At 41.4% G+C, this 23,638-nt stretch overlaps 1 protein-coding gene across 2 annotated transcripts in view; it reads right to left on the bottom strand.

The window, feature by feature from the left end:
* LOC308385452 (vasoactive intestinal polypeptide receptor 2-like) overlaps positions 1–23,425 on the bottom strand; it is a 51,660-nt gene extending 28,235 nt beyond the window's left edge. For both annotated transcript variants that reach the window (XM_080864360.1, XM_080864361.1), the window contains exons 1-4: positions 22,974–23,425; positions 11,851–11,950; positions 9,184–9,291; positions 7,813–7,916 (exon numbers count right to left, since the gene is read on the bottom strand). In XM_080864360.1, the coding sequence (XP_080720486.1) occupies positions 7,813–7,916; positions 9,184–9,291; positions 11,851–11,950; positions 22,974–23,030 (369 nt within the window). In that variant the 5' untranslated portion in view covers positions 23,031–23,425. The remainder of the gene's footprint in view (positions 1–7,812; positions 7,917–9,183; positions 9,292–11,850; positions 11,951–22,973) is intronic.
* Between the last annotated feature and the right edge of the window lie 213 nt (positions 23,426–23,638).

Raw genomic sequence — 23,638 nt, 5'->3', positions numbered from 1 at the left:
CTCTCTCTCTTCCCCCCCCTTCTCACCGTCTCTTCTCCCCTTTGGTTTTCTTTCTTTCTCTCCCCCTCTTTCTCTCATTCATTCCCCCTGTCCTATTTATTAAAAAAAAAAAAAAAAAAAAATGACAAAGGATGAACTGAAGCTCTGCCATCACGTAATGTCGCATACTGCTGTTTCTGATGTCATTTAAGAAAAAAATAAAAATAAAAATAAAAAATCAGTGTCCTGGCCTGTGTGACTGGGGCCTACGCTGTTTTGTTTGTGCCTGGCCTTGTACATTTGTATGTGCTTTGAATGGTGAGGTTTTGAGGGTAAATCCATGGCTATAGCACACTTTGGAAGCTTTATGTTTAGGTAACCTGATATGGAAGTGGCACAATTTTCATCCCAGTATGCAGTGAAGAGTCTTACTGTATACAGATAACAAAATTTTAATGTTAAGTCAATGTGGTTATGTATAGTGACTCTGGCTCCCTTAGATATCCATCCACCCATCCATCATAGGGACTTATCCCAGCTGTAATAGTGCAGTGGTAATGTATTTGTTAATAAATGACTAATGTCACTCTTGTTCTTGTCTTCTAAATTTCTATATGGACTGTGGCCACAATAGTCATAATAGGAAACTCTGATACAGCCTGGCTGTTGGTTTGGATTAACAGAACGGCCTGGGATGGAGCCACATTCCCATTTTGAATTATTGTTTCAGGCCATCCCTGTGTGCAATACACAGTATTTACTAGCTGTTTATAATAGAGTTATATAAATGTAACAGTATTTATGTTGTGTGTGATTCCACTTGTCACGATAAACACAATTTGTTATCCGTGTATGTGTGACACTGTATTGTCTCAGTGGCGCCCTCTCTCAGAGATGGTGGACAAAAGTCAGTTCATGAGAGATGTGTGTTATGGGCACAACTAGTAATGCATGTGTCTGCTATATGACACTGTAAATGATTTAACTGTTAGTACGAAGAGTTTAAGTGGACAGCTGAGCTTTTAAAGTGCTAAAAAATCTATATAACAGAATAATAGACTCGCTAAGCTAAGTGCAAAGATTCTGAGCTTCTGTGACGTGCTGTTCTTAGAGCTGCCCATAATGAGCCAAATATCGGACCAGGACATATTCTGACTTTATCCAGGTACGCATTTACACATTATTTTATTTGTTATATTATTCCAGATGCACATCTTCACATTAATGTGTTTTATTATTGGGCATAATGATAATATTATATGTTATATTTTATAGCCAATGTCGAAACTTTGCCAGTTCATGAGATGTGCCTGAGGCAGCGCCAACCTGCCTGAACGAGATTCTGATCTTATCCAGGTACACGCTTTCATAGTTCTGTATTTGTTATATTACTTGCCACAACATTATTTGTTATAGTATTAGACAGTGTTGAAACGTTGGCAATTCAATAGAGACGTGCCTGAGAATGAAAGGTTTGCACGACCAGAACATATTCTGCTCTTATTTTAGATTTTCTATTCATTAGCAAAAGTTATTATGACATGTTGTTTTTTCAGATGACGTTGGACAACAGGACATCATCCCGTGGAGCTCTGCTTCAAAGCCTCCAGCTCAGCGTTTTTGTTGTCACCGTCTTGGTGTTTTCAGCTATGGCAGGCAGCTGCCAGACAGGACTGTGAAACCACACACAAGTCGGTCAACAGACATTAGCCAGACAGCATGTCTTCTTTTTGGATTTTTAAAATGTCAATAATTTACAAAACTCGCTTAATGTTTTATTCATTGTGATAATTATGTTGACCAGAAGTGGGCAATATTACCCAAGAGAACATGATATTACACGTTATGGCAATATCATAAAATAGTCAGTAGTACTGAGGCCCTGTGAGGGGCATTTGAGGGTCTTTCAAACTTTTATTTGGACACTGGCTGCTTTTTCACTCATTTTGAGTCCAGTCCTTGCACGTGACCATTTTCACAGGAATGTTTTGGGGGCTTTTTTGTTTTTTTGTCTGTTGGGCCACTTAATACTGACCTATGAATAACTGAAGCATAAAAGGGCACCTCACTTAGGAGATGAGCCACTGTTGTGTCTACGCATAACAACAACTCAGCACAGACCCAAACAGTTTCTTTACACTCTGTTTGCTTCATTTACAGCCTGTCACGAAAACATGTCATTTGTTCCATTTCTTTAGCTGAATCTATGAAAAATGTCAATAGCACAGTTTGACAGGCATAAAACAGATTTCTACACAAACAAAATGAGCTATTATTAGAAGACTTGGCATATCTCAACATGGTTTGCAGTGTGTCGGAAACCGGACAAGTGGAGGGCAAACAAAAGAAGTGGTACGCCTAAAAAAGCATCTACAGCAGATGAAGAGTATGTGAAAGTCAAGTCCTTAACAAATGGGAAAATATCCAGCAAAGACCTGACACAGGAACTGAGAGATGCATGCCTTCAGTTGATCCATTTACTGTTGGAGCTTCATCAGAAATGGAGCATCAGTGTCAGCAGATCTTATGGAGTGAGGAATCCAAATTGAACCCAATTAAAGTTTTGGAGGTCAAAGAGGTCAGGAGAAGTAAAACAAGGTCTGCAGACATCTGCAAAACACAGCAGAGGATCTGTCATGGTTTGTAACTACGTTCCATTCAGCGTGTTGGAGATCTTCTCAGAAATGATGCAATTTTGAACACAGAAAAGTACCATCAGATACTGATCTTAATTTTTCAGCACGACAAAGATCCCAAACATACTGTCAATGAAGCAAAAGCATAACTTTAAAAAAGAAAACCGCTCAGTGTGAACACTGTTAGTCATGCATTGTCCTCCCCAGAGTCTCTCAACATCATTAAAGCCGAGTGGGATCATTTTGACAGAACGGAGGAAAAGGCATCGATTGTCTCTAAAGAAGAGACTGGAGTATCTCTGGAGGCTATTCCAGAAAACGACTTAAAGAAATGACAAGAAAGCGGAGAAAGGTGACAGAGAGAGTTCAGGCTGTGATGAAGAATAAAGAGGGTTGTACCAAATGTTGACATTCATCTTAGAATTGTACAAACTCTGTTTTTGCACCTATATTCCATCTCCTTGCAAAATCGAAGGAGTGACCCAAAACTTTGGCGAGTAGAGCAGCTCATTGATTTTAGTATGGTCAGCATACATCTCTCAAAAAGGAGACATCCTCTTCAATTTGTTCCACATTTACTCTGCAATTCATCAAGATGCAATAAAATACTGCTCTTATCACATATTTTTACTTCATCCTAATTCATACAATAAATCTACTTGCTTTTAAAAGCAAGTAGTGAAAAAACAAGAGAAGTGTGTGGCATTATTTCAGGGACAGTGTGGACCCAATAATGGTTCCCGGATATTCTCTTAAACCTGGTTGTTACTCGCTTGTTTAAAGCTCATTATAAAAGAAAGGGTCCAGGAATGCAGCCGTGATTACAAGCAATAACTATGAGGTCAGAAAATAAGCTCCATGGCGTCACGCTGGACTCCTCTGAGCAACAAGAAAACACCCACGCATCCCCATACACACTCAAACGCCCATTAAAAAAACAGCAGAGCAGGCATACCGCTCTGAGAACAGGAAAAGCCTTTTTTTCTCGAGCACCTGCAGCATTCAGCTCAAATACTCACCTGTGTCACTCAGGTTCCTAATCCTCCTCTGAGTCAGCTGAAGGGGTGGGAGAATTTCGAGAAGCCTTACCTTCATCTTGTGATGAAGCAGATATGGGAACAGATGAGGCCGGATTAGAGAGCACAGTGTGCCAAGACCGGGAAGTGAACCCCGCAACTCTGTTGGAGGAGCTGGGAATTTAAGCCGGTGTCTAGCCACAACAGATACAGAACAGACCCATGCAGAAGACTGAATCCAGTGGATTTCTCATGTTCTCTGGTCACTTGCATTATTTCTCATATACCTATGAAAAGAGGAAAAAAGTCTTTTTTGATGTTAAAGAGGAGCTTAAGTGGAAATGATGAGGAAGTTTAAGACCTCAGGCAGAAGGCTTCATCCTGCATCTCTGTAACTTTTATAAAGGGCCAGCCAGCTTTGCATAGATCTCTGCATCAGCATGAAGTCATAGAGAGGGAGTATACTTTGTATGGTCATCTCAGGCACACAGCTCTGGCTGTGAACTCTGGTGCTCCACCTTCCTGTTGTACAAACCTTTTCTTTATTATCCCTCCACTCAAGTCAGATTGTGGTATGACAGCAAAAACAGACGCAGACAGGCGGCGGTTTCTATTGCTTCCACAGAGAGTGAAGGTCCAGACAGAGTTTCTCTTACCAAGTGGCAAACATGGAAGAGATGTGCAGATCAGTTTGTAACAAAGGAATTAAATGCATCTGACTTTTTGTTCAACTTTCTGCTTATTTGGTTGCAACGTAGTCCTCCACATACATAGACTAGCACAATGTAAGCAGCATGTTAAGTCATTTATGTGCATGTAAACTGCTTTGTTGCATGGTAAGCAAAGCATGTAAGACACGAGCATCAAAGCAGGAGGTTGAGAGTCTGAGTCACCCTTGATTTTTCTTTCTTCTTTGTTCTTTTTTGGTTCAACACAGAAACGTTTGCTGGTAATCGTCACGGTCTGCTGTTTTCTACATGCCTCAACATTTTATCCTAAAAGAATCTGATGGGAAGTATCTGTAGAAGATTTTGGGGAGTTAATCAAAATTAAAGATCACAGAGTGCCTTCAAAACATTTTTGATCTGCTTCACCACCAAAGGGGAAGATTAGAGGATTACTAAAGATACTGTGTAGGGAAATGAACATCTCAAACAAATTTCACAGCACTCAGTCCAACTGATGCTTCAGTCTGTAACAAAATTATGACCCAACATTTGAGCATTTTTGCAGTTATAGTAGAAAGAATGTAACACTCATTATATTACATATTGCAGAAGAAGAGCTACAGAATCAAGGCTTAAATCGAATCGAGGCTAACAACCCTCTCTGTGTTTGGATATGTTATTATTATGTAATTATGTTGACCTCCAAACATGATGCGTTTGTGGTGTTCATCATCAGCTGAAAGATTTATGGAGTCATCTGCAAAGCAGCCAAAAAAACTGTTACCTTTGTGACCTTTGCATCTTTTGTTTACATTTCTTAGCACCACAAATCAAATTCCTCTGAACCCCAGAGCACTGAACTGGACAACCATGAGATGCACAAATAAAGCTCAAAGTATCTGCATAGATAAGCGAGTACAGCTGTGTCATTTCTGTTTGTCAGTTGGATAAACTGAGCAAAACGCTGCAACAGATTCTCACTCATCTGCTCCGCCTAATCACAGAAAAGCACACCAGCACAGTCAGGCCGCGACTTCACGGTGGTCTGAGTTATCTGAGGGGAGACACGAAGAGCAGCAGAGACCAGTGATCAGATGTGTCACCCAGTGAACTTTCCATCCTCTCTGTGCGTTTATCTGTGGGCAGATAAACAAACACACATACAGAGATGCTGATATGAAATCAGCCCTTCTCTTCACCGCTGTGCTGGAGCATCTGAGAAAACTCTGAGCTGAGATCAGACCACAGAGTGGAGACGTTTGATCTGTTTTTTTTTTTTTATTTCAGTTCAAATTAAATAAAGCTGCTGATTCCTGCACAGCTTCTGTTTTGCTTAAATAAAGTCTGTTCTGATTCAATGATTTTCAGTGTCTCACTGGAAGCTCCAGAACCTCTTTTTGCACACATCTTTGCATGCAAGTCTGGCTACTTTTTGTTGTATTTCCTCTGAAACAGCCCACATAAAACCACAGATTTAATTATCCTCATACTGCAAAATATGCTGATTGTGTTGTGGTAATTTGTCTTATTTTCCACTGTTCTTGTTGACAACTGGTTACAGAGAAAGAGCTAGAGGCCAGTGTCAGGCAAGTGGAAGCTGGCTGCTTAGAATCAACAGTTAAACTGTGTTGTATAATACTAAAAAGAAATATGAATGATTAGTTTTGCAGACAAATAGCTTTGATTTGAGCTACAGAGGGTATGTAGGTCTTTACTTATTCATGCTACACACAAAACTCCGGCTGAAAGCCTGCAGCATCAGAAATGGTGTTACAACAACTTCTACTTAAGACGATGTCTCCCCAAACTCGTCCATAGTGCTGTCAGGCTACAAAATAGTGATTTATCATTCTGAAGGTGAGTTATAAATAATTTACGCTACACATTTTAGCTCACAGGGGGCTCCTTTATCATTGCTTTTTAGTCTATTCTTCATAATGTTGGAAATGGGGACATCATTTAGACGAAAAGTGATTTGTACGTGCTGATTTCTAACATAAACCATGGGTTAGTTACCATGGAGATTTACCCAGGTAACAGCTGCATCACCTTTGTGGGTGGCTCGCTAAACCTCAAAGCCTGCTTAGCAGCACAGGCCTCTGGACAAAGAGTTTCCCCGTCTCCAACAAACCAACTAACAGCACACTGAAACTAGAGTTCAGCTTTTTCCCAATCAAATCCGGTAAAAATGATTTATCTGCAACTGTTCTGTGGTTGGTTTGCTTCCTCTTGCAATGCAAGCATTTTAAAGTGGGTCAAATCAGCCCACGAACTCTCCCAACATCATCCACAGGCCGAGCATGTGCTGCGTGGGACGTGGCACATACATTTTTTGTGATCAGAACCCAAACGGAAAACGGTGCTAAAACCTGTACACAACAGTTTCACTTGCACTGTGAAAATTCACTTCAAAGGATTCCAACTAAACTTTAAACTCTTTTGATTAAAGCTACATTCAGCTGCTCCCTTATTTGAAAGAGGTCAGCCTGGCAGGGAGCTTTGCATGTTTGATTTGGCAGATTTTTACAGTGACCTTCCTGATGCAACCCCAGAAGCATTTGGGTCTCCTCCCAGAACCAAACCAAAGACCTTTTGCTTGTCAGATGAACACGTGAACTGCTACAGTAAAGAGCCAGAAGCTACATTTATTAGGAACAGGTAAACATTTTTTTTCTGTCAAAAGATGCTTCAACAACTGATTTTTATTTGTTTTTTATCCTTATGCTTCCTTTGTTTCCTAATTATGTCCTATAAAAACACTGATGAACACACACATTAACCTTTTTGGTTATAATTTGATATCATTTTGAGGGGAAAATTTAAAAAAGGATGAAAAAGAATAAAAAAATAGTTTTATTCCCTCAAATGATTAAGTGTATGCACGTGTAGTTGATACATAAAAGCTATACATGGAGGTAAATACATCGTAAATCAACAGCTGTGGTGTATCAATGATATTTGATCCATGAGTGATTTAATATTTTCATGTTTTCTTTATAGTTAGCATGTTTTTAACCATCCAAGCAGTTTCAAATTAACCACCTTGCAACCGCTCTGACTAATCTTCTACCTCATCTGAGAATCCAAGAACCCTGATAAACCAATACTGACAATGTTGCATTAACAGCGACGGGTCCAAGGCCTTCAGCTTCATTAGACAACAGACCTGAGAGTTTCAGCCGCTACAAAGTAGATATGAAAACCAAACACACAACTTTGATCAGGCTCCAAACACACACCAGTTTCTACACTGTAAAGACAAAAAATTCAGTCCTTCTTCGATATTATGTTATGTTATCATGTAAAGGCTCTAATTGCTAGACATTACCTGAGATTGGACTGAGAGAGGATGAGAAAACTGAATGAATTCGCCAGCTAAAAAGGTTCAGGCCGGAAAAGGATTAAAAGAGTTGTTCACAAGCAGCACAACTCCAATCACAGTGGTGCTTCATATAACTCATAACTGCGCTCACAGGCGCACAAACGTAAACACACCACAGACGTCAAACTTGCCCTTTTGGTTGTCTCTGGGGTCTCTAAGGTGCTCGTGCAGGTGATGATGTAGTCGGGATAGACGGTGGACCAGCCACTCTCTGTACAGTTCCTGCTGAGGTTGCCTGAAAGAAAACCGACTGGTTTTAGAGCCTTTTAGAACTGAACTAGTAGATTTCATGAAACCTAACATCAGTGCTGCATATAAAGATATATTGCCCTGATTTTTTTTTTAAAGCTTCAGTGATATTTGTCCACAGATTTTAGATTTGGATAACTGGAATAACAATTATATAACACCAGTGCAGTCAGATTCACAGCAGCAGTTGCCTGGACAGACAAACACAAAGTGGAGATGTTTGTTCCTAATCAGAGCGCCACATTTGGAGAAAACCAAACACAATTGTCAGCATGGTGGTGGAGGGCTCATGATTTGGGCTTGTTTTGAAGCCACAGGAACCTGGACACTCAAAGAATCAGCATAATGATGACACATGTCCATTTTTACCCTCTCAAACAGCTGTCATCAGAGGCAGGCACATGCGTAGGCCTCAGTGAGGACTTTTGATACTGAGCAGCTACTGTTCTCGTCTGTGGTGCTGATTGTGATGCTCATCTATTAATGCTGTGTGTTTCTGCAGAGGCAGCGAGAGGAGGATAAACCAGCCGCTCACTGATGCTACTGAAGGAAATCACAGAGGGTTGGACAGATGGCGTCAGCCGCTGTGCAAATGATCACAAATATTAACAGAAGCAGCTCAAGAAGCACTGGATGGAGACGATAAAAGAGCCACAAGTCAAAGTGAGAAATGGCAGAAAGTTAAAAAAGAAAGAGGTCAAAGAAGTTCTGTTATATTGAAAATAAGTATTAAAGAATTTCAGTGGTAGTAAAAGCAAACATCTTTTCACTTAAGCTTACTTAATCACTCCTTCTTATTAGTGTTGAGACTGGTGGCATTTGAGTGAATCCACTGGATACTTAAAAAGGATTATTTTTCTGTATCAGAGTTCAACAAGATGAAGATTTCAAAGTTTTCAAGCACACAAAAACTAAATTATAATAAATAATAAAATGTTGAGTATGCCACAGTCTTTAAACAGTCCATAAACTGCTGCACAGTGCTGAGTCCTCAGACTTTGTGTGGCGGGGTCATACTAAGTGTCAGCTGTCTTAAAATGTTTTACATGTCGGGGGAAGTTGAAGCTTCCTTTAACTGAAAGTCTGTATAATTTCCAGAACACACTTTTTGTTTTTTTTAGCAAGTCAAGTGTCTGTGTGCGTGTGCGTGTGCGTGTGTGTGTGTGTGTGTGTGTGTGTGTGTGTGTGTGTGTGTGTTAACAAAGATGATTGAAGGGCAGCAGGAGGAAGTGTGTCTCTGAGAAGAAGCTCACCGTTCTTGTGAAAAAGCAGCAGGAAGGGGGTGGGACAGTGTAAGGTCAGCACATCGCCGACCGCGGCACTCGGCCAACATGAAACGTTGTCCCACTCGCCGTGACATCCTGGACAGACATATACAGAGATACACACACACACACAGACATTAGAAGTGTGAACTTGCCTGCACAGAACTTCCTGTTTGGCTGAGCGACTTGTGCGGAGCTTCTGTGCGAGCTGCTGATTGAACGTGGACAATAAATCCAGCCCACATGAAAGCAGCCTGTGAGGTTTGGACATTTAGCTTTACTGCTCAGCCAGGAGGGACAAAGACATTCACGTAACACTCTGAAGGCCTCTTAATAGTTAAGTTAAAAATAAATGTAGCCTGATGAGGCCTGAGAGTAACTAATGCTGGTACTGTCCTTTTACATCAAACACACATGTGTATCTATAGAGCAGCGTGAGAAAAAGCTCACAGTCTGAAAGCTGAGACCACACAGATTAAACACATTTTATTATCTCTGTGCTCAAACATTCGCACACATGACCGTTCACAAACAGCCTCTGTATGTCTGTGCGTCAGTCTTTGGTTACTCGTGTTGTGGTTTCACACAGAAATCATCCTAATATACGTCGTGAACATCTGGAGACTCTACTGATGCCGACTGTGTGCAGCAGTCCTTCAAGCCTTTTGTTCTCTGAGCCTTTTATTCTTGCTGAAAAACAAGAGGTTAAAAATCAAAGCTGCTTCGTCAGTCAGCTCAAGCATCACACAGAGGTTTGTGTGAGCACAGCAGGCATATCCATGGTGTCACTTTGTACGTTACCATCACTTTATGAATTAATGCGTGTTTCCATCCGGGGTACTTCTCAAAAAAGTAATGCATTACCTTACTTTATTTCTATACTGTCAGACGTAAATTGTGACAGAAGGATAACAGGCCTCCAACTCGCACTGGAGCAGTTCACAGCCGAGCGTGAAGCAGCAGGAATGAAAATCAGCACCTCCAAAGAGTGGCTCATTCTGGGATGAGTTCCTGCCAAAGTGAAGGAGTTTAAGTATCTCAGGGTCTTATTCACGAGTGAGGGGAGAAGGGAGCGAGAGGTCGACAGACGGATTGCTGCTGCAGTGATGGAGATGCTGTACTGGTCCACTGTGGTGAACAGAGAGCTGAGTGAAAAGTGAAGCTCTCAGTTTACCTGTCAGTCTACGTCCCCACCTTCACCCATGGTCACGAGCTGTGGGTAGCGACCGAAAGAATGAGATTGCAGATACAAGCGGCGGAAATGAGTTTCCTCTGAAGGGTGGCTGGCCTCTCCCTTAGAGATAGGGTGAGGAGTTCAGCCATGCAGGAGGAGCTCTGGATGGGCCAGTTGAGGTGGTTCAGGCATCTGACTAGGATACCTCCCAAGCACCTGCTGGGTGAGGTGTTCCAGGCATGTCCCACCAGGAGGAGGCCCCGGGGCAGACCCAGGACACGCTGGAGAGATTATATCTCTCGGCTGGCCGGGGAACACCTTGGTGTTCCACCAGACAAGTTAGAGGGTGTGGCCAGGAAGAAGGAGGTCTGGGCTTCTCTGCTTAGGCTGCTGCCCCTGATAAGTGCAAGAAGATGGATGGATGGATGGATGGATGGATGGATGGATGGCAGGAAGAGTAGAAAGGGAAAGTTTACAAGATGGGGAAACCTGCTATGCTGTATCTTTTAGAGACTGTGGCACTGCTAAAATTCTCACTGGGAATGACCAATTGGACAAGATTGGAAATGAGTGCATCAACGGGATGGCTCAGGTGGAGCTGTTGGGAGACAAACATAGAGAGACAGGACTGAGATGGTTTGGGCATGTGCAGAGGGAACGTGGGTATATTGGACAAAGATGGCTGATTGTGAAGCTGCCAGGCAAGAGGAAAAGAGGAATACCTCAGAGGAGGTTCATGGATGTAGTGAAGGAGGACATGCAAAGGGTTGGTTTGACAGAGGAGGATGTTGCTGTGGTGACTTCCACTCTAATGAGGGCATATCAAAGATGTGGAAAAATGAAGTCTTCAAGTCTGACTGCTCAATGCTTTTGTTATTTGCAGCATGCAGGTCACACAGTTTTCACTTTGCCTTCACGTTTTTATCCTTTCTTGATCAAAATGAATCATTTTTAAATCATCTGATTGTAGCACAAGTGCAGAAAAGAGGTATGTTTGATTTCTCTTCGATCCACCCTCCAAGCAGGTAACTGAAGAAGCCTTTTTAACATTTATAGCTAGCATTTGTGTATGTGTACATGTGTACATTTGTGTGAGTGCGTGTATGTGTGAGTTTGTGCTTTTTGTGGAGTGTTTGATCTCACAAGGTAAACAGCTCAGTGTTGCAACACCGTCTGAAATAGCGTCCAGAGACACACACCACTTCACATCAACTGATTTCATTCAGTGCACTCACACACACACACACACACACACACACACACACACACACACACACACACACACACACACACACACACACACACACACACTTTTCCTTACTTGATATGGATCTGAATACTTTTCCGAGGCCTAATATTCAGTGATGCTCTTACAGCAGATTATTTTGCGTCTGCTCCTGCACACGCAGCAGACGTATCGTAAAATACTTTGGATGGGGATTTCCAAACACTTGCTCGTGTGTGTTTCAGTGCATGCGTACCTGCATGAGTGGAATTGTTCGGCTGCAGCTCTGTCTGACAGTCACTCTTTGCTTTCTGCATCTCCCAGTAGAACTGGCAGGGAGAAAACATTCCATTAACCTGTCGGGATGAAGGGAAATACATCTTGTGAATATTATCTCCAAAATGAACAAACCTCCTGCATCAGGCTCTTTGTCTCAGGTTGTGCTGTGCACGCTGGTGTTTGACATACGTGCTCCAGTTTTCTGGAGTAAAGTTCATGTTTCTGCGATCTGCTCTCCTTTCACTCCTATCTGCAGCTTTCAGGGGGAGGATTTAGGCAGTGGTGATGATTTGGGAAGACAAAAAAACACTTCTGCTAAAAGCAAAAACCAAAGCAGGTTAGGTTCCTCGTTAGAGATCAGCGTGTATGACACAATCAAATCTCCATAAAACAGTGTCACCACTCATGAAGGATCCCTCAGAGGCCTCTGCAGACAGCAGGAAGTTTCTATAATCTTTGTCTTTCCCTGAAGAGCATCGGTAATAAGTCCAGAGTCTCAGCGGCAAGTTTGGTCCTTTATTTTATTCTATGTTGGCTGCAAACAGTTTCACAACAGTTTTATTGTTTTAAAAGCATTAATATATATATATATATATATATATATATATATATATATATATATATATATATATATATATATATATATATATATATATATATTCTAATTTGTGCATCAAATCTGCAGATACTCCAAATCTTTATGTGAATTCTGTTTTTGTATTTAATTTTTACTCTCAGAGCGTTAAACCCCACCAAGGCTACAGCTGAAGGAATAACAACAACTATTTAATGAAGTACTTGAGTATAATCCATCAGATTATCCTGTCTTTTAATGACACAGTTGTGATACTGAAACATCTGTTAGCTTATTTTGCTAGCTTTCTTTCCTGACCTGACCAAACTTTATTAAATTTTGCACACAATCTCACACCACCCTGGTACTAAACTGCTTTACAGCACCTTTCCTCTCACACCCACTCACTCTGTTGATTGTCTGCAGCAGCTGTGTTACTTCCAGCCTGTATCGTGTGTGTGTGTGTGTGTGTGTGTGTGTGTGTGTGTGTGTGTGTGTGTGTGTGTGTGTGTGTGTGTGTGTGTGTGTGTGTGTGTGTGTGTGTGTGTGTAATCTTAGTACATTCTTCCATGTTTGTGATTGGTTAGATGCTGTCACCACAACCCTTTTCAAGTGAGCACACTTGTAGTTAAATTGGGAAATCCTTCGGTCAATTTAGGAAAGCTTTGTGTGACCACTTATCTTGATTGTCGGTGTTAGGATTAGTGTGAGTGAGTCCAGATGAAAGAAGGATACCCAGAGTTTGATGAACAGCCTGTTAAAAAACCAACGAGTTGCAAAGTGACCCAGAGACCTCAAGCTGATTGAAATGTTGTGGTGAGAGCTGTTCATGAACAAATGAACACAAACTTCAATTAAATGAAGTGACGCTGTGAAGAAGTATAGGCCCAAATTCTCCCACAACCATGTGAGAAACCGATAAAGTCCCACAGAAAGCAGTTAATTAAAGTTATTGCTCCTAAACGAGGTTCTATAACCGAGACACCTATTCAATCATGTGGTGTAATTAGCCTATCACAGGGCTGCACAGAGGCCTGTGAGAACTTTTTATTTTCCAACGATTGTAAGACTGACTCCTCGGGTTGGGGGCGTGTGGTGGTTGGATCGATACAGCACAGTATTGGGATATTTTGCATGATGATATTGTAATAAAAAAGGGACACCAAATATTGATACTTTATTACATAAAAATACTACAAACAATAGGCTCGTGTCATGCACCAAAATGAGATCATGTCCATCAAGCAAACTAATATTAAACGACCAAAAATCATCCAACAATTTACCCACTTAGCGTGACAAAGCTACCTCCTAATTCAGAGTAAACTAATGCAGTAAAAATAAAACAGCGACCTCCTTGCATCTACAGAAAACAAAACAAAAAAAGCAGGGGCTGCCTGGTGATTATATTGACTTTGTGATGACTAAATTGTTTCCCAGAGCTGCACAATTTTGATCGGAACGCAATTGCAGTCGTCTGATAGGAGGCAACCTTTCTGCAGACAGTCACAGTGTGACGTGGGCTGAGAGTAATGACTCTCGGAGTGATCGCTGGCAGAGGAAAGATTTATTTGAAGAGTTCCAGTCAGGTTTAAAAATTCATCACAGCACAGAAACGGCTTTAGTGAAGGTTACAAATGATCTGCTTATGGCCTCTGACAGTGGACTCATCTGTGTGCTTGTCCTGCTAGACCTCAGCACTGCATTTGACACTGTTATTTATAAAATTTTATCACAGCAATTAGGGCATGCCGTAGGTATTAAAGGTCCTGGTACATATCTATCAAATAGACTCCAATTTGTGCATGTAAATGGAGAGTCCTTTCCACACACTGAAGTTAATTATGGAGTCCACAGGGTTCCATGCTAGGACCAATTCTATATATATTATAGACCAGTGGTCTCCAACCTTTTTTGCACTTTTAAGGTGTCAAAGATAAATACAACTAAATAAAATGATACGACCAAGACAAAAACAGTGGTATTTTGTAAATATAATAATAAACGTGAATTCGCTGTGTAATTGTGTAACTTTATTAGCAGCATCCTCCTGAAATGCCCCAACAACATCGAGAGTAACATCCTCCTCTCTGCCCCTTAATGCTCTCTGGTCGTTATGGTAACGTGTAAACATTTCTTTCAAAATAAGACGCACAACTGCAACACGGGAAAAGACCCAGGGAAACCAAATTAACGCTAAAAACCCTGAAATCCATAAATTTCACACCCGGTACCAAACCTGTCCGTGGCCCGGGGGTTGGGGACCGCTGTTATAGACGTTTCCCTTCGGCAGTGTCATTAGAAGGCATAGGATACATTTTCATTGCTATGATACCCCGCTCAATCTATCCATGAAGCCAGATAACACACATCAGTTAGTTAAACTGCATAAACGTCTTGAAGACATAAAAACCTGAATGACCTCTAATTTTCTGCTTCTAAATTCAGATAAAAATGAGGTTATTGTGGTTTGGCCTAAAAATCCTCGAAATACAGATTCTAACCAGATTCTTACTCTGGGTGTCATTATGTGTTTGATCAGGATGTGTTAAACAAACATGTAGGACTGCTGCTCGCATTTGTGCAATGACATCCTGTCTCAAAGTGATGCTGAAAAACTAGTGCATGCATTTAGTACTTCTAGGCTAAACTATTGGAATTTATTATTATCAGGCTGTCTTATAAAGCCCTATATAACCATTAGTTGTTATTAATCTCTGGCTCTCTTCCACAGCATGTCTTTTTTCCTGTTTTCCCCCATCGACCCCAATCAGTAAATGCAGATAGCTGCCCATTCTGGAGCCCGGCTCTGTCGGAGGTATGTAGGGTCTTTACCTTGTAGTTTAAAGCAACATGAGGTGATGCTGAGTGAAGGTATTGCTACTGCAACTCAGTCATCCAGGTAAAACTAAAATCAAAAGACTCAATAAGGGTTTTTATAGTAAGGGGAAAGTTCAATTTTAGTTAAACCTTCGAGAAAAAAATAACAAATTTAAGCAGTTATGATATTAACTACAAATTAGAAATACATTTATATATTTGAAAAGTATTTGGTTGCAGTTTGGTTCAGTTGCACAGAAGCTGCCTTTGAAAACAGATTTCAATCTGAACCTCATTAATTAGCCTCACCTCGTTCGTACTGACTGTGCCGACTCGAGTGCTACTGAATGAGAACCATAACCCACATTTTCCTGCTGCCACCGTCAAACCCTCATATGTGTGAGTGTGTGTGCTGGTACAGCTGATGGTAGCCATGGACACACACTCAAACAGACTGTACACAAAGGGCAACATGAACAAAGAAAAACACTCAAACAGAACAAGTTCATGTGTCAACTTGATTCACTGATATACCGCGAATGTGCGTGTGTGTTGGGAGGTCTGTTTACACTTAGATTTATGGTCACTCTGCACAGTGTTTCAGATCTGTCAGTCTGTTTATACACACACACACACACACACACACACACACACACACACACACACACACACACACACACACACACACACACACACACACACACACACACACTAAAATGTCTTTAGCCAAAAACCTGACCATGATATCACCTATCATGCTCACCAATCAAACATCACTTTCCTTCTGTCTTTAAGTGACCCATCAAAGGAGAGACTCAGACTTCAAACAACACTTCCACACATGTAGGCACAGAGGCCTCAACAGCTGCATCAAATAAGATGAACGATCACTTGAGCCGATTCCAGTACGGAAAGGAAATCAGCTACAGAATGATTAGGTGCTAAACAAGGACGTGAGAGGAGCGGCGGTCCTTGTTAAGTGAAGTAAGGGGCTTCACCCTTACTGCACGCAACTTGTCTTCATTAAATGTGGATTGTGCTGAGTATCGTTGTGCAAAGAAATGCTGAACAGGTGAATTTTCAGAATAATGTGTCTGAAATTAAATTTAAATGCCTAAATTTAGCCTTTTTCCACCAAACTACGTAACCTAGCCTAACTTATATAGTAACCAGAAACTCCTTTTACCCCTACACCACACCTGTCCACGGCATTCAAGTCATTGTGATATTGACCCAACATGCAGTTACATTTCTCAGGTTACGCAGAAGGTTGGGACATCGGGTTAAAATGGGAGCCACTATAGTTCGTTGGGTTGAGTAGATGCCACAAGGCTAATGGAGAGGCCCATATTCAAGTCTACCTCAAGGCCTTTTACTGTACGTTTTGCCCCTGGGCATCTCCCAGTTTCCTGTCTTCTTTCCACCATCTAATCAAAATAAAAGCAAACAAGCTCAAAAACTGTGTTTACATAAAGCTGATGTAAAGTGCATTAAACCTACATTCTCCCTCATACCAGGAGTCAGACAGTAAATATCCGACTCCTAGAATGGCAAACCTCATCCAGGAAATGCTCATCATCAACTATCAATTACACGTCCATGAGTTGGAAACGCTCAGGTCCAAGTTTAATACTTTAGACTTAACTAACAAATGACATGATGGAGACTACGTCCCTCTTTTAAACTCTCTGTGGAAGTTACTGCCAGAGTCACATTAAACAACTGAGCAACAAAGCAAAAGAAAAAACAGCAGCCATTAGATCCTGTCTAAACTAAAGCTATTCTTAATATCGAGGTTCTCTAGAGCCAGGCTGTCAAACATAAGGCCCAGGATCCAGAATCAGCTCGGCAAAGACTATAAGTGTCATGGGGCGGCTGCGTGAAAGCGAGAGAGGACCCAAATGCACGGCTCGAGACACACAGGGATGAACTCAAAGGCAGGTCTTTATTAACAGGAAGATAAGAAGTCATACAAAACTACACTGGGAGCAACTAAAGCTGAGGCGCTGGGAAGACACGGGAAATGCACACAACCTAGAGGGACGACGCAACACGGAACAAAGGGATACTTTGACATAAATACACAGAAGGTAATGAGGGAAGTGGGAACACACGGGGAACGCAGCTGAGGACAATTACTCGTGACAGAGCGGGGAGGACACGAACCTGAAAATACTGACACCAAGATGTGGACCTTGAACACAACACAGTACACAAAGATGAGCACAGAGAGGCAGAGAACAAGGATGAATACACGAGGGGATGAGGAGAACACAGAACACAAAGGACGGGAACACGGTACCAGAACAAACACCACAATAACAGCATGGACACAGGGGGGATCCAAATACCAAACCAAACAATCCAATGAACATAAGGAACAAAATACAAAACCACAGGAAAACTAAGAACACTGGGTCAAAATGACCCAGGACCATGACAATAAGACTATAATCTGGGTGTAATCTGGCACTGACAAATGAGAAGGAGGGTTTTCCTACAGCTAGAAAACCTCTCCCATGGCTATTTATCATACACCAAAGTAACTGTGCAATAAATAAACAATAATATGACAAATAGAGCTTCCTGTTTTTACACTATCAAGTAAAGACATTTAGTTTTTTTACCGTGGGTCCAGAGAGCCAACAGATTTCAGTTACCACAGCAGCATTTCTCTGTCATGTAGAAAAACTGATACATACTGTGGAAAGTGGACTTTTCAAAGTAGCTGTGCATGCATGTGGCCCACGATTGAAATTGACTTTGACATCCTTGCGTTAGATGAAACAATCTGTTCTTAAATGGTATTTCTGACGGTGTCTGATGGTGCCTGGATCATCCTCAACCTGCTGTGGAAGCTGCAAATGTGTGCAGCAGCTCGGCTCGTCGCTATGTGGGAAAGCATTTGGGTTAATAAGGCTACGTGACTTCACAGGAACACATTAGAAGGCGTAAATAATTAATGAAGTTACCGCCTGCTTAAAATGTACACAGGCCCTTTCTTAATGTGGATCCTGCTGCTGTGACACTGCAGCTGTTCAGTAAAATCAAGCTAACAGGGCAAATCCACACAGAGCCTTAAAGAGAAGGAGGAGGTGGGCTCCGAGCAAATTCAAGCCCTGCTTATCTTATCGTTTGTCAGTGGATCTAAATCTTGTTGCCTCATAAAAACACTAAAAGACGAGTCTTTTCAGTACCTCAGTGGCTTCATGTACTATCTGAATGCATCTGCACAGTCATGGTGATCAAGCAGGTTAGGCCTGCAGGTGAAGTTTGCATGTAGGTAAGAAGTGAACCACCTTGATCACAATCAAAAAACAGCTTTAAACCTGAATTTATAACTTAGGCCCCCAAACGCTGCATCACAGTGCAGGCCTCCAGTTTCAGATTGACATCATTACTATTGTTTTAAAGTCCCGATGTTCCAGATGGAGGTGCTGCTTTCTTCAACTCGAAATTTGGCTACAGATTTGGATTATGCCCTTCCTGTTCTCACTTCCTGCTTTTCAAAACAAACAAACTATAAATAGACACAAGCAAAAGGAAAAGATAAACAATCTTATTTAATCCATTGCCATCTAAACAAACAGCATAATCTCTTTCATCTAATAAGCACTAATACACACAAATACACACAGAGACACACAGATCCATTACGAGGTAAGGGATAAAATGTTCTGGATTAAACTAAACAAAAGAACGCTTTTTTTTCTCCACCAGTCTGTAATCCCAAACCTCCTCCTCCTCCTCCTCTGACCTGACTCCACCACGTCAGACTCATTCAGCTCGCTGAGAACGGTAAAAGCAGCCGAGTCGGCTCTGAAACAGAAGCCTGAACTCAAGTGTCTGAACATTTAAACACATCAAGGTCAGGGGTATGTTTTAAAAAGGTCTGTCTATTTAGTCCACTGACTACGCAGCTCTGGACTCATTTGCAGTATTTTATATTTGAAGCTACAGCTTTATTCTTACCCTTTCAGGCACTTTCATGTGTTTACAGGGAGGAGTCTGAAAGTCCCTTATGGAACAAGACATGGACAAGGACCGGGGTAGGTTGCAAAGTGGCTTGCAGGGGAAGCAGTGAGGATAAGAAGGCTAAAGAAACTTGAATATGACATTTTATATTGATATATTTATGTCATTTACCAGTCTTTGCACTTCAGTGACTATATTTCCATGTGAATATGCTGTTGGAACAATAGAAACATAAGCATAAAGGAACTTTAGAGCCCTTAAGTACATATTTACATTGCATGAGCAAGAGCTGTGATTTCTCAAATGTTGTGCCATGGAATTTGTGACGGCCAAATATTATTACAATATAAAACTAGACAGAAAACTGCTGTACTTTTTCTAATGCTGCTTTAATCATCTGGTTTACCCATCATCAGTTAAACCAGCCAAAGGAAGCCAGTTTACGATGAAACAGCTCAGGCTTGCAGTAAGTGAAGTAGTGTTGAGCAGGGGTGAAACTAAACTGCTGATGATTTATAAAGTAAGACAAAAATTAGGACTTTAAAGCAAAACTGGATGGAAAAAAGCAACAACTTTATCCAAAATTATAATTATGATGAAATTCTGGTTAAAAACCTCTTAAACTTTACGCTGCAACAGTCCGTGTCTTACACAGTGAGCTGTGCAACACCATGTCAGCTGCTGGGCTATAAACTGCTTTAATAATGCAGGATGAACATGACCCTCATTGTGTAAGCCATAAAGTGCAACCACAAAGTGCACAAAGTGCAGATCTCACCACCAGATAAATGCTAAGAAACCAACTTCAAAGCTGGGACTGAGGGTCAGGTGGAAAAGCAGCATTTTTATTTTATTTTGTTTTATTTATTTATACACACACATTAACATTTCTGCATTTTAAAAAAATACATCTGATGCAGTTTTTGAAGAACTCACTGCTTCAGCTAATCAACTAACCCTGCTAACCTTGTCCGTAGTCTGCAAAGGTCAGAAGAAGCCACTGATCTTTTCACTCCTTCTGCAACAGTTTGAGCTGAGAGGGCCCCACCACACACACACACACACACACACACACACACACACACACACACACACACACACACACACACACACACACACACACACCTCTCTTTCTTCACAGAGAAGCGTGGTTCGTAAACACAAGTGCCATTTCCTTACGTCACTCTGCAGGATTTCAGTTCAACTGTCTCTGCAGAGTCGCCCGAGGCAGCGCTGACAGTTAAACGTACAAATACAGGAGGCGATTACAAGGGTTTATCACAGCTTAGCTTTATGCATCACAGTGAGAGATGCCATGTGATACATGTCTGATTTTGTGTTTGCAAATGCATGTTTTTAATTGCAGCTTTCACACGTTAGCAGCAAATTACGTTGTGTGCAGTAACTCCTGCATCCAAAGTCTTGTCTTTTTTTTTTTGCACACAGAGCAGCCAGACTGATCAATACAGGAAGCAGAAGTCATTCAACACACACAGCAGACCTGTGTCATCGTTGTTTCCGAAACTCCTTCCTCGTGTCTAACAGACAGAAACCACAACAGTTTAAAAGTTGAACTTTGAAGTTTGCTGCCTGTATTTACATTCAGTTATAAAGGAGTTGCAAGATGACACAGATGCTGACCAACATCAGCGTTACAAAACAATACTGTTACGGTCAGGTTTCTCTTTTGCCAAATGCTCTGAAACCACAATCTGTGAACCAGCTCATTCCCAAAAAGCAAAACGCACAACTTGAAGTTTTGGAAACGCTGAAGGAAACAGCGTTAGATAGAAGGGATGATGAAAACATCACTGCCTTTTCTCTTGGCTCTGACTGAAGAGACTGAGTCATGACTATGCATGACTCGTCCAAAGTCTGGGAATAAATGCAAGCAGAAAACAAAACTTAGACACACATTTGAAAGGTTGGAAATAAATGTTTGCATCAGTGAGCTTTGCCGAAACAGCTGCAATGCTGATCAGATAAAATGTCATTCATCTAGTTCTGGAGAAATACATATAAAATGAAAAGACTGTCTCTCTTCACTTGAGTATTTTTTTTACACAAAGTTTTTTTTCCCCTCACTTTAAAATAAAAATCATCCCGTTTCTCACTTGAGTGCATTTGGACCATTGATGTCACCTCAATGACGTACACTTTTAAGGACATCATCCACTTGAGGTGTCTGATGGTTTATCCAAACCCACAAAGACCCATTTTAATAAATGAGGCCTGGGCTTCAGTGTCTATATGTACAGGCCTGAGGGTGACTCAGGCATGAGTATGAAAAATTAACTCAGGAGAAGCAGCAGCAGCCATAAAGTGAATCTATAATTTATGTCAAACAAAATGCCAAATGAGAAACCTGCAAATGAAAACGTTACAATGCTGCTTTATCGTGTGATGTTTAATCAGCTGCAGTTAAAGCGCAATGAGTGCCAAATACATGACTGAGGATCAAGAAGTGAGAAGATTCTGTTCTTTTCCACGAGAGATGAAAATTATTTTTTACTGATTTCAAAAAAGTGAAAGTCATGGCTGCAAATATTGTATACTGTATTGTACGCCCAAGTTCAGATTTTCCTGCACCATGACAGGTTTTCACCCTCAGTTAAACATGTAAATCTCATTTTTAAGAGTGACCTGTTCAAATATCCAGATTGAGAGGTGACAGCGCTAACTTCTACACAAAAAAGAAAATTGTCAGAGTATTTTCTTAACTACTCAGCCCATGAGTGGCATAAACCCTGAACAGGTTTTGGAGATTCTAATATCCACACATAAAACATTTTAGAGTCACCAGTTAACCTACTGTAACAAGCATGTGTTTGGTCTGTGGGAGAGAATCAAAGCACCCAGAGGAAACCAAATCTGGCACAGAGAGATCGTGCCAAACGCTGACCCAGCAACCACTCGGATACAAAAATAATTAATCTATGAACTGCTTATTAACTCGAATAGTAAAACTTGTCTTGTTGTAGTTTGTTGAATACAAACAGTCACCTTAAAATCTAAAGAAAAAATATGTGCAAATCTGCACCTAATATTGCTCTGAAATATATATTTGCCCTTTATAGACATCAAAAAGGTCATTCATGGTCCCTGTAAGGACAGAAATGGACTTTAGTCTATATGCCAGTGTGCTGCAGCTCTGCGGGTGGTTTGTTAGAGTCAGTCTGCTGTACCCATTGATTCCCTGCTCTATTTAATCAATGCCAAACAAACTCCTGTTGCTTACCTTCCACTCGTTTCCTGCTCATGGCTTTGTGAAGTAAAATGAAAGTTAATTACGCACACTTTTACCCGAGGACTGAAAGCTGGTCTCACATGAGTTCAGTCTTAATACATTTAAATCACTGTTTGTCTGAGCGCTGAGGAAGCTTTTAATTACACATTACTGTGAAATTAATCAATAAACCAATGCCCAGACCTGGATCAATGCCCAGAGCTCGACTGGTATCTCCCAACGTGTCACAGCCTTGTTCCAAACAACAGTGAAGTCATTTTATTGTGGGTGATAAATACATTGTTAGACTTTATGAACTCACTGTGCGTCTAGTTAATGGATATTCCAACACAATGACGGGATAAAACACGTCAAACCGCCAACTGGGTAACTCGGTAATATTTTAAGACCATAAAATCAGTCATAAAAACATAAAAAGCATTTTGATTCAATTGATATTTGAAGAAAAATAAGCATTAATAATGATAATAGGCGAAGCACTGACCGTGAGGATGAAGGTGAAGATGAGAAGGCGCAGAGCGAGTCGGTGCGTAAAGGACATGGTGGCATCTCATCCAGCAGCGGAGGGTTAAACCCACCTGAACAGCAGCTCTGCGCTCATCTGACTGTCATCCTCTGCAGGAAGCACGTATGTTATGAGAAGTGACCAAACCTCAGTCTTTAGATCGAGAGCGAGGCGCTTTGCTGCACGCGCTTTTACGCACAGGTTCATTCAGCGCACACAAGCGGGGCTCACTTTGGTGCAGGAAACAATTACTTTTAAGTCTTCCAAAGAAGAGCAAGTTTGAGGTAAATGTTTATCCCGATGTGCAGAAAAATAAAGGCACTAAAGTCGCAGCTGGAAGGGTCCAAACTGGCAGGAATCCGCTGCAGGTTGGGACCGAAACCCGGTGTGTTTAGTCCTGTGATCCGAGTTCCAGTGAGGCGGTGGTCCGAGTTCACTCCCAGTTCATGTTCAAAGCAAAGCGCGTCCCCGTCACACGTCCCTCGCTTGTCTCTGAACCAACGCGAGCACAAGCAGCCACAATCTGAAGGCGCTTTCTAGTGAGTGTTGATATTGAAAGCGAACAGCGACCTCCTGTGGATGTGGAAACCACTGCCGACAGGTGTTGTGCCAAACTAGGTATCCCCAACAGAATTTGTTTCCCC

This window comes from Rhamphochromis sp. 'chilingali' (genome assembly GCF_963969265.1).
Source record: "Rhamphochromis sp. 'chilingali' genome assembly, chromosome: 18".
Taxonomy (NCBI): Eukaryota; Metazoa; Chordata; class Actinopteri; order Cichliformes; family Cichlidae; genus Rhamphochromis; species Rhamphochromis sp. 'chilingali'.
The sequence above is the reverse complement of the archived record's forward strand: the minus strand, read 5'-3'. Positions and strand labels throughout refer to the sequence as shown.